Genomic DNA, 16,332 nt, shown 5'->3' on the forward strand with positions numbered 1-16,332 from the left:
TGTGCGTACCCTCAGCGTGCTTTGTGAAGCCAGTGAGGACAAGCCAGCTCCCGAAGCACCGGTCCTGCAACGAGCAGCAGCCAGACACAACCCCGGGCTGCAGGCAGGTCCGCAGCAACGCTCTCCAACCTCTTCCAGAAGCAGGACCTCCCAGAACAACATGTTTTACTACGAAACAATTTTACTATGTAAAAATGAGCCACTTTGTTTAGCGTTAAACCACTTGCATTGCATGTTTACGTCTTCTGCCTCCCTGCTGAGTTGCAGGCTGCAGGTGGCAGGAGAAGCGATGCGAGGAACAGATTGTCCTGAGCGTGGTGGAGCTCGGAGGCCGGGGCTGTGGGATGTGCTGGTGCCTCTGCCCCGTGGGGCTGTGCTCCCAGTAACATCCTTAAACCCATCCCAGAGCTCCTGCCCCGTCCAGTCCCGACCTCTGCAGCCCAAGCTGGGACACTGGCAGTGGGCGAAGGCCGGAGCCCCCATGATGGGCAGCGGGTTGCATAAGCCCCGTTTCTCTGGAAAAGTGGCTAAAAATAGCCGGGGGAGATGTGCCACGGGCTGCACGCTCCCGGTGCCAGGCTTGTTTTATATTGCAGCAGCGCTGGGACTGCAGCCCAGGCTGGGCACAACACCAGCACCGAGGGCAGGCCTCGAGACAGGCACCTTCGTTAGGTCCGGAGAGGTAACGAGGAGGATCGGGGAGGTCTCAGTTTCTTTATCCCCTGTAAGAAGGTTTGTGCCATAAGACGATACCGTGCTGCAGAGCAGTCTGGTCAAGTGGAAATCAACACTGGCTAAGTAAACGCTGATCATCCTGCTTAGAGACTTGAATTAAAAAGCTTTGCCAATCAGCCTTGATTGATAGAAGAAGGACAGGGCATTAGGATCAGGCACAGGGCTTTGGAAGGCAGGACCGTCACCTCCATTTTTTTTGCTATAGCAGAGCTATATTGGTAACTGCAGAATATTTACACATCGCTTTTGCCAGAAAAAAAAAATTAAAAAAAAAAAAATTAAAAAAAAAAATCTAAACATTAGTGTCCATCCAGGAGCTAAATCCTCTGCTGGAGAGAGCTGTCACGGCTGTGATGAGTACAACAGCCAAGGTCGCTCAGTGCCTGGGCTGTGTAAGAGCCTCTCGATCCAAATCTTATTCTTTGGGCGCCTTGGCATTACTTTGTCTGTGATCATCTGGGATTGATGCGTGGAGGAGCAGTGGCAGCAGAAGCAAGGGCAGAGGAGCCTCCATGTCCTGGGGAGGTCACCAGGAAGCGTTGCGCCTGTTAAGTCCCCCACCTTCATACTGAATAGCAAAGAATAGCATAGCATGGACTTGCGATACCTCTGGCTTCATTTTCCTGATTCCCTTGCCACAGCAGCACCCCGAAACCCCAGGGCAGGAGCCCGAAGGAGGAGGTTACGAAAGGAGCCGCAGGTTATCGCTGCAAGTGCATTCCTGCGGGGCCGGGCAGCCAAGGCCGCTTTCGGAAAGCCCAGGAGCTGTTTGCACAGCGCCCGCCGCTTGTCCCAAGAACATTTCTTAAATTGTTTCTAGCGCTTTCGAGTGCTTGGTTGCACCTTGTCCAGTTATTTCACCGATTGCTGCACAAGCTAAAGTGCTCTGGAGTTGGCTGCCAGCATGATCACCGCAATGTTTTGCTCTTGTAAAACGATTAAATCATGTTAATGCTGCTGTTAAATGCTCCAGTCATCACACCTGCAGCCCCGCACCGAACCACAGTGGGCACAAGCAGAGCCGGGGCCTTTTATTTAAAGGAGGCTGGGGCACCAGGGAAGCCGTTCATTGATGATGGTTGATGGACATCTCCACATCGCCTGCTGCCAAGCCCGTTTTCATCCTGACCAAGTGCCCAAAAGGGTTTTTCGGAGCACTACTGCTTTTGAATGTTTTATGAGAGACCAAAGCTAGCACAGGATATTACATCCTCCACCAGCAAAGCAATACAGGGCAGGGTTTAATAAGTACGTGATCGTGTTTCCAATACTGAGGCAGGCCGGAGAGCTCTGAGCACTGCAAGTCTGGGCTGTTCTGCTATGGTCTGACTTCTGCCTCGTAATTTATCTGGAGAGCAATTAAAACCCTTGTAAAAATGTGTTCCCAATTACAGAGCGAGACTGGCTCTGAAGGATTATACAAATCGAGGGGTAACATTCGCAGCAGCGCAGAAGGATTTGTACAGACATCTTTTTGTCAAGCAAAGCTATGTGTAACCCAGCGGGAAGGGAAACTGGAAGGGCACCTGACCCACAGCTTTCCTTACTTCAAATGTGAATTTGGCTTGGGGCTGGGGCCTCTGGGGCTCCATCTTGCTGCTGCACTGCCTCCGGAGAGTCTTTTGGAGAGGCTGAGCCCAAACAGGGGCTGTAAATCATGGTTAACGCCGGCTGGGCCGCTCGGCATCAGTCCTGGGACCGCAGAGACCGGGGCTGTTCCCCTGCCCGGGAGCTGCCAGCCCACCCTGTGTGCACGGGCCTTATCCTGACCCCTGTGAAGCCGCTCCACGCTTCAGGCGGTGGCTGCGAGCGGCTCCCAGCGAGGGCGTTAATCTGCCACAGCCTCCCTCGCCACGCGCAGGGGACCGGCGGCACGGGGGGCACAGCGGGGGCCGCGCAGCCAGACTTTTATGGCCACAAAGGCCAAGTCGCACCTGCTGACGGTTGTGAATAGACTTGCAGACAGCACCAGGTGTGCCATTTCAACAGATTTCACAACTGGGTGTGCCTTTCATCTATGTATAGAGCTCCGGCGAGGGGGACGAAGCCTGCTCGGCGATTGTCCTAATTTAGCAAAAATCCTATTTGGCCGGTGGGTCGCCCTGCTCTGGCCGCGCGTGTATTTCAGGAGCAATTATATCGGTTGCCCTTGGCCTGGCCCCAGCCCCGCGGGGAGTCGGGGCACGCCGCTTTTGTCCTTGGCGGGGAGGGATGGTAATGAGGCAGCGGGCGAAAAGGCGAGCGGCCGCCTGCCTGGGGAGCGGGGCCGCGGTAGGAGCATCCCCGTGGCTGGGGCACCCCCTCCCCACAGCCCCAGTGGTTCATCTGTCAGCCCTTTAGAGAAGGCATTTTTATCGTATCACTACTCGGAGCAGTAGCTCGGGGCTTGTAATTAATTATTTTACAACCATCCTAATAAAGAACAAAAATAAACGTCATCTGCATACCTGCGAGGTGCTGGTGATGTCTTTTCTGCCATCTCATAGCGAGCCTGACAGCGACTTTACATCCCAATTTTATAATTTCAGGCTTCATTAGAAGCCTGATTCATAATTTCATTAGATTATCTCTATATCCCAAAGCCATATCAAAAAGATTAAAGAGATGCTAAGACTTATTTTCCAAATGCGGACCGATCGATGCTGCTCAGTAGAAGGAAGATGCTGACCTCATGGGGAAGGGTGGATGAGATCAGACGTGACTTTTGCACAGTTTTCATCACCAGCAAGTGAGGAAAGGATGAGGGGGCTGCCCTGCTCCGCCCAGAAGGCTGAGGGGGGATCAGATCAATGTGCACGTTTCTGAAGGGAGGGTGTCAACAGGGTAGGGCCGGACTCTTCTCAGCGTTGCCCAGCGGTAGGACGAGAGGCAATGGGCACAAATCAGAACACAGGAGGCTCCGTCTGAACACAAGAAAACATTTATTTACTGCAAGGATGACTGAGTACTGGTGCAGGATGCCCAGAGAGGTTATGGAGTCTCATTCCCTGGAGATATTTAAAAGCCACCTGGGCACAACCCTGTGCTAGGGGACCCTGCTCAAGCAGGGGGCTGGACCAGGTGCCCTTCAGACGTCTCTTCTGACCTCAGCCATCCTGTGAAATGGGGACTCTGTTTTATTCCAAACTGCAGGCGCTCCATGGCCATATATATGTGTGGTGGCACGTCTGGAGGATGTATCTAAAATGCAGACATGATTTCAAGATTCCATTAGAAGCACTTTTCTCCTGCCTGGGCTTGGCTGATGTATATCAGATTTGCTCTAATTATGATCTCTGAAATGAGCCCTGATGAGAGAAGTGGTATCTGAATTGCCCTGGTTGTATTTTTATATATATGAATCATCTTCCATTTGGAAAAAAGTTCAAACCCTTTCTCCTGCATTTTCAAACCTTCCTAATTACTTACAAAAATCACCACCAAAATTGACAGGGAGGAAGGAAAAGGATGGTGATACTTTTGTATTTGATACTGCGCAGCCCAACACCAGGCACAACCATTCTCTGTGTGCATCACATTGCGTTGCTTCTCTCTGATGGCTGCATCCAGGGGAGGGACGGACTGCTCTGGTGATGGGCAACAGCCTTCTGCTGTCCAGCAGCAGCAGTTTGGGCCAGATTTGGGCAAATCCAGCAGCGCCCTCACTCCTGTCCCAACACACACACACTTGGGAGGCAAGATATTATTTATTATCCATATTCTACAAGCTTTTAAATGCCTCAGCAGCAATTGGGACACATGGTACTAAACCCTGTAAGGATGCAAAGCACTGCAGACTCCACCCTGAAACACCTTATACTGTAGATACATCAGACAGATGAGATTTATTTACTTTTCACAACTCGGCCGTCAGCTCTGCGGACCAGGCACAGCTCTATGCGATGTGTCTGCACTCTCACAGAGGTGTCTGACTGCCACAGACTGCAACTACTCCTTCTCCAGTGACTCTCCCATGAGCTTTCCTCCCTCTCAGCAGAACAAGCAAGTACCAGTTTTAAAGGCTTTTTATTTATGCATTTGTTTCTTAAACACCTTTTTAGATCCGCAGCATTTTCAAATCACCTGGCAGACATGATCGCTTCCAGCTGATCCGCACTGCATTTATCCCAGCCGCTATGTGAAAGTTTGCACATTCTTGGTACTCGGCATCTAAAAATACCTTGTAGTCCTACAAGCACAGATAATGTAGTCATCTTAATTAACATTAATTCAATGAATTGCATAAACAACTGCATAATTAAATGTCCAGACTTGATTCTCTCTCATTCATGCTATTAACAGTTTTTCACATGACAAATAGTCCACATCTAAACCATGCTGATAGAATAATATACGTTCCAATTAGACCACTTTATTAAATCAAATTGCGTTGCTCAGTGTGTCTGTGCAGGATGCACGGCCTTCGATGTAAACTGCACAAATGATGGTAAAGCCTCTCATTAAAGCACTTCCGATGGTTGGATTTCAAGGAGCGCTATCTAAGAGGTAAGTCTCATTCTTCCCATTTTGGCGATAAGGAATCCGAGACCACAGAACACCTCCGAGAAATCACTTGCATTAGTCACCTCGGAGTCAAATGAAAAGAATTTGGCCTCTCAAGTCCTGCTCTAGATGACAAAGTTTGATCTAATTAAGCAACTATTATCCATACAACAAACAAACAAGCATGTGTTCCAGTCGGAGCCCCCACCATTCATCCCCATCCCGGCTGCTCAGCATTCTAGCGGGCGCAAACGGAAGTACACAGCCATACAGCTGGTCTATAGTCTGAATGACACATTAGCAGAAGGATTTACAGACATGTTTGCTTATGAAATAAAGGTTTGCATGTTCAGAAATGCAAATGTTTTCTCTCTGGTACGGGAGCTACACATCACAGAGAAAGCTGCTCCCTGGAAGCTGTGCAGAGCTCAACAACATAGTTAGGATATCTGTAACTAAGTTTGCTTCCTTCCCCCCCCCCCAAAAAAAAAAAAATTAGGGGAAACATCTATGAGAACTAGAGTGAATACACAGCGACCAGACCCTACAGACAACAGCAAAAGGCTGGAATAGCAGCTGCACTGAGGCCCTGAGTATCTCTTCAAAATAGTGGTAGAGCATTGCCATAAAAAAAGAGAAGAGGGCACATTTATTAGCTTTTGAGTGAGAATCAACATTTGCCTCTCAGAGACAAACCGTGGTCTCAGAGACACCCATTACTGTTCTGCTAATGATGGAAATTGGGTGAGGATTTTACTTCAGATTTCACTTCCAAATTTATTTTGAGAAAGATTTGAGAACTCTGTGGTGAGTTGAGTTGATCACGGCAGGCAGATTTGCAGTTTTTTGTACCCACAACCAGCAAGAAAGCTTCTCTGAAAGTCACAGTGCTTTGATCTTATTTTTTTGGCAGCTTGGGTGCTATGTTGGTTTGGAACCACATGAAGCTGAAGATGACGCCCATCGTCTTCGGGAAAGTCTCATCATAAGCAAACTTCATGGAGTCTTCTAAAGGTATTTCTACAACTTCAATCAGCTCTCCTTCCTCAGGCTGGCCACCTCCTTCAGCAGTTCTCATCTGGTCTGTTACTTCTGCGTAAAATAACGTCTGCCTAGAACCTGTCACACCAACTCCAGACCTGGAAAAAAGCAGAGAGGAAACTTAGTTTTAGATAAAAATATGGTAGCTAGGTACCTGGAAACCTGGATCCTTAACTCGCGTCCCTAAGCAATGCCAAAATACGTCCTTACAATTGATTGCAACTTTCATGCTGAAGTATCAACACTTTTGAACACAGCTGCATATGAAATGCTTCTATCTTCAAATATATTCTGCAACTTTGGGAAAATGTTAGCTTGAGGGAAGATGATAAACTTTTTTTGAAATTGATGAACAGTTGTTCTACATATACTGAAGTCAACAGAAGTTTTTCTTCAGTTGATCTTGGTGACAACAGGACTGCACCATGACCCACAGAGATCTACGAACAACAGAATTAAGCTCCTCAGTGTATCTGTATGCTATTATGCTACATTCGTTTACTTGTTGTTACACAAATATTTAGAGTTTTTACTTAAGAAGATTACGTCCATTCACAGCTGGAGTCCTCTACTCGTGGAATGGATAGATACAAGAATAGAAAGGCAGCCTGAGAGTCTTTCTCGATCCTTCCTGAACTTTAGCCTTGACCCAAATGGACCACCATAAGCACGCATGTATCTGAAATAATTCAGTCTCCCTGATAAATTTATTACAGTGGATTTAGTTATTTTAGATTATGTAGTCTTTCTTCAGCTAGGCCACTTGCTGTGCATTATACTTCTTATTTGTTAATCCTCTATTTCCTTAGGACAAATTCATTTAGATATTTTTAAATAAGGGATGAGTACATAACCCACTCATTTAGTCCTTCAAAAAAAACCTCGTTTTGTAATTGCAACTTCTTCATTTTGTATGATTACAAGTGACTTTTCATATTGAAGATGGATCCAAAGTTCACTGAAGTTAGAGAAAGCTGAAAAATTAGCCTCTAAATTATTACAGACACAGAGGATTCTAAGATTTGTAGCAGTGTTATGGTCCTAGAGTGTGCATCCGCGCTCACCCAATCGTCAGTCAACTAAGTCTCCCAGCTAATCCAACATAAACCACTCTATACCAGAAGGTCATCATTTGTCTCTCAATTTGCTAAGAATGCTGACAATTTACATGAGGAAAAATGCAATGCATTTTCTTGGTATTATCAAGCAATACTATATAATGTTAAAGAGCAACACTGGAAATACCGATGAAGAGCAGACCGATCCCTTGTAGAATCCATCATTGCTGGCCATTTACGCTCTGGTCATTCAGTGAGCGGTCCACCCCAGTTTATTCACCTTGTTATCTGCCACTGAACCATGTGCTGCCCATTCCTCACTTCTGGAGTTCTGCCCATGCAAGGTGCCTCACTGACAGTACACATTTTGATGAAATAGTACAGTGTTTGTTCACTTTTTGGCTCTTTTCCTTCTTTTCTTGTGTGAGAAGGCAGAAAGGATTTTATTTTTCTTAATCAACTGGAGAGCCAGATCTGCTTTCCTTTCTATACAGCAATACTTTTTCTTCTATTGTTTCTGCAAGAATTGCAATTTTAGTAGTAAAATAAACATAGGAAGCCTGGGGTTCAGCAATTGTTCTTGGGTAACTGATACTAAGAAATAAACAGCAAACGTTAATTTATACTGCAAAATTTCCAACACAGAGAATGCAGCTTGCTCATCTCTACAGGTACTGTAAGAAAGGACAGGACTATGCACAATATATTTAATGTTACATTATTTCTGGTAAGTATCTAATCTGAACTTCATCTGGGGTGCCCCACCTGGAGAACGAAGATGCTCTTAAATGGACTTATACCCATGTCCACTTGATATTATGCAAAGGTTATATACAAAAAACATAGAGACTTTATTTAAGAAGCCCTTCTATAAGGACTTTTTAGCTTGAGTATTTACAGTATAAATCTCCTGCTATACCACCTGTGACCATTTACTTACCAAATAGCTGCAGCTGTGGAAATCACAGGAGTTCACTTTCCACACACGTTTTCTTTAAACTAAAAGAAAAATGCTTGCTGTGTGGCTATAGCTTAAGATTCAGTTTCTTGTCACTGTAGCTCAGCCAGCACTGAGCGATTTCAATATGCTGTTATTTCATAGTGTTATTTACTCATACACTTATCATAAATCAGCATTGCTTTTCTTATGAACACACCAAGAGTGGCTACTATACTGAACACACTTTAAAGATGAAAGCACTGGACATCAAAGTCTTTCTTTGTTACGATGCCCAGAGTTAGGGCCGGTTCAAGTGGGGTTTCTCCATGTATGCTGGCATATCATTTGCCATGGAAATCAATGAAAAATTTGCAATAATACATAATCAAGACAGGACACAGCCGCATGTTCATCCTTTCTTATTTGATTACCTACCTTCTTCTGGCACAACTTTGCTGTGTGTTATGCATTAGAGGCTAGTAAGAACTTCCAAATGAGCTTTGGATAAAATCAAAAAGTGCTGGTATTAATATTCATGCTATTCTATTCTACTTTTGCCCCAGAACAGCACACTTGACATTTTTAAGACTACTTATAATCCCCTCACTATTTAGATCGGTAACTTTGGAGACTGGTGTGTTACCTTATTTATGCACATATTCACTGCATTTGTTGTCTAACTACACGACTATTTCAACCTCTTCAGTAATAGGTTGACACAGGAACATCCTGTAACGCATTAAAAAAAAAAAAAAACTTTTCTATTTAATATTTCTTAATCAAAATACTCTGGCTTACTCTGCTACTTTTTGCACGGACCCACATGGAATGCCCTTTACTAAATTAAACGTTCTCCAATATTGCCTACTGCTGTCTTTCACATTTCCAGACTCTTAGATATTTCTAGATTCTGCCTGTCCTTAGAAAATTGTCAAAAACAACAACAACAAAAACCAAACCCCAGTGCTATTGCCAATCCATTTGTCTTAGTACCTTTGTTTTTTATAGAAATGAAAAGTTAGCAGGTCTGTTGCTTTGAAACCAATCTGAGTCTCCATCTGGATGAAGTAATAACGTGATTTAAAATATACTTTTGAAAATGTGTATACATTTCAGCAGAGGGAGGAAGAGAGGGGAGTGAGAAAAAGCGAGTCTACCTGCTAAAGAGGCAACAGGCTACAATTATGTTTTCAGTATGCTTTCAGGTTTATCTGTCACGAGAAACTTCCTACGCTTTTGCACAATTATTTGCACTTTCTGAGCCCTTTGTTTAAGGAACATTGATGTGCCTTTATTCATGGTTTTATTACTTCTGCTTACTGCTACCTTCCTCTATCCTGAGTCTGTGACATATGTTTTTCTTTTCCCTAGTATTTCACACTACAAATAAAATGCTTTTGGTCTAAAATGAGTCACCTATTAACAGATTACAACTATATTCATTAGCTTTGCATCTGTGAAAATCACAGGGGTCAGCACACACGGACCGCAAGTGATGAGTTTCACCCTGGGAAAACCACCCCCTGACAAAGGTGTCCCCCCTCCCAGCACAAGGGGGACCTGCTCTGGGGGAGGGCAAGCAGGGTCTGAACTCGCTGCACTGCCCCACAGCAGGACTTCAAGCTTCAGTCTCACTCTGCAGGCTTTGCACCGTGCTGCCCGGATCAGGCATGGCATGGCTCGTACTGACCCAGACCTACTCCACCTGGCTTGACTCAGCTCACTGTTCCAGATGTATTTTGATGTGCCTGCCTCTCATTTACCACTGTGGGACAAATGCAAATGATCTATACAAAACACAGCTCTGATTTACTCGTCCCTTTCTCATGAGGATACTCGGAGAAGTTCATAGTTATTGCAATTAACAGCTACGTGGCTGACAGAGACTCTTTGTCAAATCATTAGGGCTTAAGCTCACAAACCCTGTAACTTCGACAGATAGACTTAAAATCAAAATCTTTAGTAATAAACTTTAAGCATTGCTTCAGAGATGGTAAGAAACCTCTACTACCTTTGACAGCAGCAAGTCTAAGAATGTAAGCATATCAAACTGAGGATACCGAAGCCATATGGTTTTCATCACAAGAGTAACTTCAATTTAAGTTTAATGCATCAAAACCAGACTGTATGCTGCTGTCCCACATTTCACTTTAATAAAATGCCCCAATACTGGGATCAAACCATGCTTTCGAACCTGTGGGCAACGCACTTGTAGGCAACAGCACAGCAGAGATGCAGTTTATGCAAAGTGCTTTTTCCTCACCTCCTGCCCAGGGGTGGGACTGGCTGGCAGGACGAGGCTGTAAGGAGGGTGTTTTATCTCTACTTCCCTCTTAGACCAGGGAAACACAAGAGACAGATTGTCACTGCAATCTGTCTTTGAAGCACAGCAATAGCAGCTATCACAAAGTCTTTGTTTAGCTCTTCCCTTTCATCAAATATATGAGGAAATCTGCAGCACCTGAAACGGAGCTCACAAAACAGGACTTTTCATTCCTCAAGTCTAAGATCATAAGCATAAAATATATATTTTGATTACAGTTGGGTGGCAGAATCATAGTGCTTTAAAAAAATGTTTAGTAGTTCTCACAAGCTACAAGAGATTGAGTCTACCTCCTATGAGTGCCTATGCTCATTAACAGAGAGTTTCAGCTTGAAATTCTTCTGTACACACACATGCACATTTGTAAGCAGGGTCAAAATTCAAAGTGTGTACTCAAGTTCAACTTCCCCTTTTCTCATGTCCAGGTACTCATCTATGCAAATCAATTTTTACATTCAATATTTTAATTTGAAGGAACAGACAAACATCTATGACAAAATAAACAGGATTCATACTGTGCTCCTCTGCTGAAAGGTGGGGAACAAATAAACTAACTTGTAATTGGGAAGATATATTAGTTAAAGTCAGATTTCTGACAGACAGTAATTAAAAGTTAAATCTCGCATCTCTTAATATTTAATAAATTATATAAAACTACTTTTATGTGCTCCTGTTAACAAAGAAATACATTTTTGGGTTTTAATCTAACATAGTAAATGTGAAAACCCTTAATGCAATATATCTATTTATAAAATGTTAACCATTTGGATGCAGTATGTGGATATATTGTGAATTCATAGTTCAAGTTTACATATAAATGTGACACAAATCTCTGATCAAGATCTATTTAGGCATGCCCCATGTAAACTGATGAACGGTGACATGCAGCTCCTATTGTCACTTCTTAGGACCTTTGTACAGTTCTGACATTATAAGCAGCAGGTGCAGGAAAAAAGCAGGGAAGTAATTAACATAAAATTATATTACATTATGCCATCACCCAACAGGTGTACTAGCAGGTGATCTTTCTAATTATAATGCACTCCAGCATTTTGAAGGCCGTTATTCTTTCTACATAATAACCTGTGAATACAAACCATTTTTACCTCATTGCACAGGGACTAATAGCCGTAGCACGGTAATTGGAACATCCAATATTAATTCTGTGAATGCCCTCCTTTGTTGTATACTTTTGGAAAAAATTCAAATGTAGGAAGATTAAAGTACCTATGTTAATATAGGTAGGCCCTTAAACTAATCCATCTGAATTTTTTACAGCAGGGTTGGGAACCTGCAGATCCTATTATATCAAATTCATATCCAAGAGTTTTGTATCAGTGAGAGAAAATGAAGATGGGATGAAGAGGAAAGAAAGATAAACCAGAGCCTCTAAGTGACCTTTTTCCTGACGCTCTAACATATTATCGAAGTCCAAATCATTTTATAAATACTCCTCAAGATGACCAAACATTTTGAGAACTAGAAGAAAATACTGTAAGTATCAATGACAATTATTATAACAACATATTTAGTAATAACAACAACAACAACATATTTCTCTGTCCCTGTCTTGTAATGAAACAAGTCCCAAGGAAGATAGCTGGAAATATTTCAACATAAGAAACTAACTCAAAGCTAAAATCCACATGGGATTCAAATCAAAAACTGCTAGGATACGATGACAGAAAGAAAATTTGTTTTATCTGATATACGAGTAAGGCTAGTTCACTTTCAAGTTTGTGCATTTAAGAAACCAAAACCAGATGAAAGCTCACAGGTTCATTTTAGAGCTTTTAAAAATGAACAATTTCACTGACAACCATTTTCAAGAAGTCCCAGTTTACAGTTACACCTACCATCCATTCAGTTTTTGACTTGAAGCCATACACATAGCTGACTAGAACTCAACACAACCCTAAGTGTCAAAACTATCACGATGGAAAATGAAGTCTCCAAAAGTTGATTAGTTGCTGACAGAACAGAAAAAAAAAATTACTCTAATTGCAAAATGAGGCTACTCACTTTGTGCCAGTCACAAAAGTAGCAATTTTTGCAGCCATGCTGAGAAGAGAAAACTCATCACAAGGGTGAAAACTATAATGTATTTTTCAGAATGATTCCTGCCTCCATCTACACAGGTGAACCACGTACACTCAAATCCAGTTTCTGGCTGGCATAACTCTATCATAGGATCAGATATTTCTGATTTTCAAAAATGTGAGTCCTCTGATCTCCTGTAATCAAGCCCCTCTTAATGTATCTGTCTTTCTCATGCTCTGCCTCCAGTTCAGTCTCCTTCGTTCAGCCACAGCATGCTGTCTCCTTGTTGCTGGAACAATTTGTTCCAAAGACTCTTGCTCAAATAGCGTGCATTCTCAATTCCTGGCTTTCTCACCGACTCTAGCTACTCTGTGGATCGTTCAAGGTAATTATGTTGGAGATCTGCTTAATTCGGTGCCTGACTTCTATCTGATTAGTATCATGTCACAGGAGCTTTGACAGAGCTTAAAAATGGAGTCCAACGGCTCATTTGTAAATGCTTTTGAAATACCTGTAGCAGTATAGAAGTTAATTTTTCCAGTTAGCTGAGACACTTTAATAATAATAATAATAAATCCTCTAAAAACACTGCTGCAGACCCTGGTAACAAATATGAAGAAAATGCTATTTTCAGATTACCTTCAGTCTTTACTGCACCCAATTCTTGAGAACAGAGAAGAGTTCTGCTTCAAGTTTAGGAACTGTCCGCATTTCTTTAAAAGAATTCCTCTCCACCACAACGAATGTACTTTTCCTGAGTCCATTTACTTTTCAGTCCATGTTCTTTCCCTGCATTGTTGCTTCATCTCTTCTTCTCATTTATAATTGAGAAACTATTCCATTTTTCCCCCAGTCTAAGTTCTTCCTATGTACTGTCCATGTCCCTCCCCTTCTCAATCCATTAGCCACAAAACTGTATTTACACTTCTGGCCAAAACTGCTTCTCCCTTTACATTTGTTGTGTCGCCTGCTTTCCATATCCTTCTGCCAGGTCTGCTTTTATTCAAGTCAGGCAATTTCCTTCTCATTACCATGATTCTAGAAATGGGTGTCATTAGGCATACAGGTCAACTCCTTGCTTTCAGACCGAAGGATGTATCACAGAAGCTCCTGCTTGTACGAAAGCCTTCTCACTGCATGCAATTCTCAGCTTTCATCTACAAAAATCTAATAGACTTAACTTGGTAATTCTGCATTATATTTTAATCAATATTTTTAATGGGGCACTTTTTGCATCAAGAAAAGAACAACAGCTAACAGATTTGTACAGAATATATGATGTGCAGTCAAAAAATTCCGGCTACAATAGGATAACGGCTCTTGTGGGTAGGATTAGCAACACAAACAATATAACTTCAATTTCTTAAGGCTTTGGATTCTGTCTAATGTGACTGTTTCATTAAGGAGCTAGAAAATCATGATATAGTTAGAAATTGAAGAAACTGTGAAATTGGTGCAAATCTAGAATGAAAATGGTACTCACGGAGTGGGTATCACTGTCGAATTGGAAACACGCACCAAAACGAATTCCACTGTGCACCAATTCAATATAATTCAATATTTTGTTTTAGGACTTGCATGTTGAAAGAGTGACTGCAGGTAGCAAAGCTGGGATGGATTATTTATGAGAAGCTAGAGATGAGTACTGAAATTCAAAATCATCCCAACAACTTGGAGAATTGGTCTGAAAAAATGGGATGCAATTCAGTGAAAACAAGTTAAAGGTCTCGTGTGTAGGCAGGAGTAACAAAAGTACACAGACAGACAGGCCTGCATTCAAAGAATGACAGTCCAGTACTTCTGCAGGAAATAGTTTGAGATAAGAGAGGCCTCATGGACCAAAGTCAACAACATAATGCAACTGCAAAAGACATCTTACTACAGCATATAAACAAAATCATCTGTAAGATTAGGGAAATAATGACTGCACTCAATCTGAAACTGGTATAGCCTCTATTAAAATACTGTGCTCCACTTTGGGCACTATGTTCTTAAGAAAGATGCAGACCAGATGGAGAGAAGGCAGAGGACAGCAGAAGGAATGATCAGACATCAAAAAAACATAGTCTATAGAGAGGCTTAAATCAACTAAGATAGCTTTTTATAGACTAAAATCAAGAGGAGACCTGTTCAAAGAAATGCATGGAAGGTGCAGAAGTACTTTGCATCCACTGGGAACAGGGTAATAAATCACAGACTTGAAATGAAGAACAGGAAATTCAGACAAGATATGCAGAAAAACCTGCTTATGGTAGGGACAGTTAGCCACTTCGAACAGAATGCTTGCAGAGGCTATGAAATGATTAGATTTTACGGAAAGCACAGATGCACATTTGTCAGAAATTATTTAAACCCTGATCTTTGGAAGAGGAGCAGTCTAGACGAGATCCTCCCAAAATTCCTTCCAATTGCATTTGCTAAGGCTTTTCTCTGACCTGCTGCAATGGAACAATTAATAATATAGAGCTACTATTACACAGATCACTGGGATAACAGATAAAAATAGAAGAATTGCATGATGCATTTTAACTATTGATGACATGCATGGTGCACTAATGTCACTTTATGTCAATGTCTTTGCATTGACACTCACAGCATGAAACAGCATAAACCATTTGGAAAAACCTGTTACACTTAGAAAAAGCTCTGAAATTCTTATATGTACCATAGCCATTATGGAAAAAAATGTCCTCAGCAGAGTCTAGGGGGACCAATTATTTCCTGTCTTTGCATCAAATAGAAGTATCAAACAGATATGCCAGACTTTGGCTGAAGGAAGAGTAACAGGATATTGCTAATAGCAAGACCATAACATTTAGAATAAAATTTTAATACAGAATTTAGTAAGTCCAATAAAGAAACTGTAAAAAATTCATCTTTGATGCTTCAACCTTTCACATTAATCTGAAAAAGTAAATACGATACAGGGCCTTTTGACTTCAGCATGGATCTCCATGGGCAGAAAGCTGTGCCCACATAGACAAAGCAGGACTGGGGGATTAACATATTAAGCATCCTTTGCGTGGGTCTCAACAGAGAAAACTCCAGTTGTATGCTCTCTTTGTAAGTCTCAGTGCAATTAAAAAAAAAATCAACTTATAAAATAAAAAAAAAAGTTTATCAACCAAAAATGTGTGCTATTTTAGCAAGCTGAGAATCATTACTGTTGAGTCAAACTTCTATACTGACAGCTACAGAAATTATATTCTACTCTTCCTATTTTGTGGCTATGTGTATATATCTGTATGCTACAGCCCATCAGTGTCACCCAGCCTATGAAATGCTACAGACAGCTTTTCCTCAGAAATCTGGAAGGCACTTTTTCTTTCAGCAGAACAAACCCTCAATCTAGTTTCAAGGAGTTGTAAGAGACAGCTCCTGTGATTCACCCCTCCCCTCAACAGAAGCACTGCTTGTTAATCCAGCAGGAAATAACATTTGCCAGGATTGACAGCTGTGGATTTGTATTCAATTCCCAAATTAAAAACCAATGACAAGGCCTACTTCAATGGAGATGTCAAGTAAAATGAAGAAAGTAAAAAACCTGCTGCTTTCTCTGTAAAATACAAAGATACATATATTTTTGATAGCGATACTAAAAGCTGGGAAGGAGATAAAATGGGATTAAAGCTGCATGCAAAGTTTCTCCTGAGCTTTTTTTTCTTTTCTTTCCTTTTTTTAAGGAACTCATATTTTTGTAATTTTCCTCTTAC

General features: G+C 42.2%; 1 protein-coding gene across 9 annotated transcripts in view; it reads right to left on the bottom strand.

The window, feature by feature from the left end:
* Positions 1-4,721: 4,721 nt before the first annotated feature.
* NUDT14 (nudix hydrolase 14) overlaps positions 4,722-16,332 on the bottom strand; it is a 60,173-nt gene continuing 48,562 nt past the window's right edge. For all 9 annotated transcript variants that reach the window (XM_080593029.1, XM_080593034.1, XM_080593036.1 and 6 more), the window contains exon 5: positions 4,722-6,356. In XM_080593029.1, coding sequence (XP_080449155.1) covers positions 6,116-6,356 — 241 coding nt within the window. In that variant the 3' untranslated portion in view covers positions 4,722-6,115. The remainder of the gene's footprint in view (positions 6,357-16,332) is intronic.

The sequence above is a fragment of the Anser brachyrhynchus genome, assembly GCF_964034855.1.
Source record: "Anser brachyrhynchus genome assembly, chromosome: 5".
Classification (NCBI taxonomy): Eukaryota; Metazoa; Chordata; class Aves; order Anseriformes; family Anatidae; genus Anser; species Anser brachyrhynchus.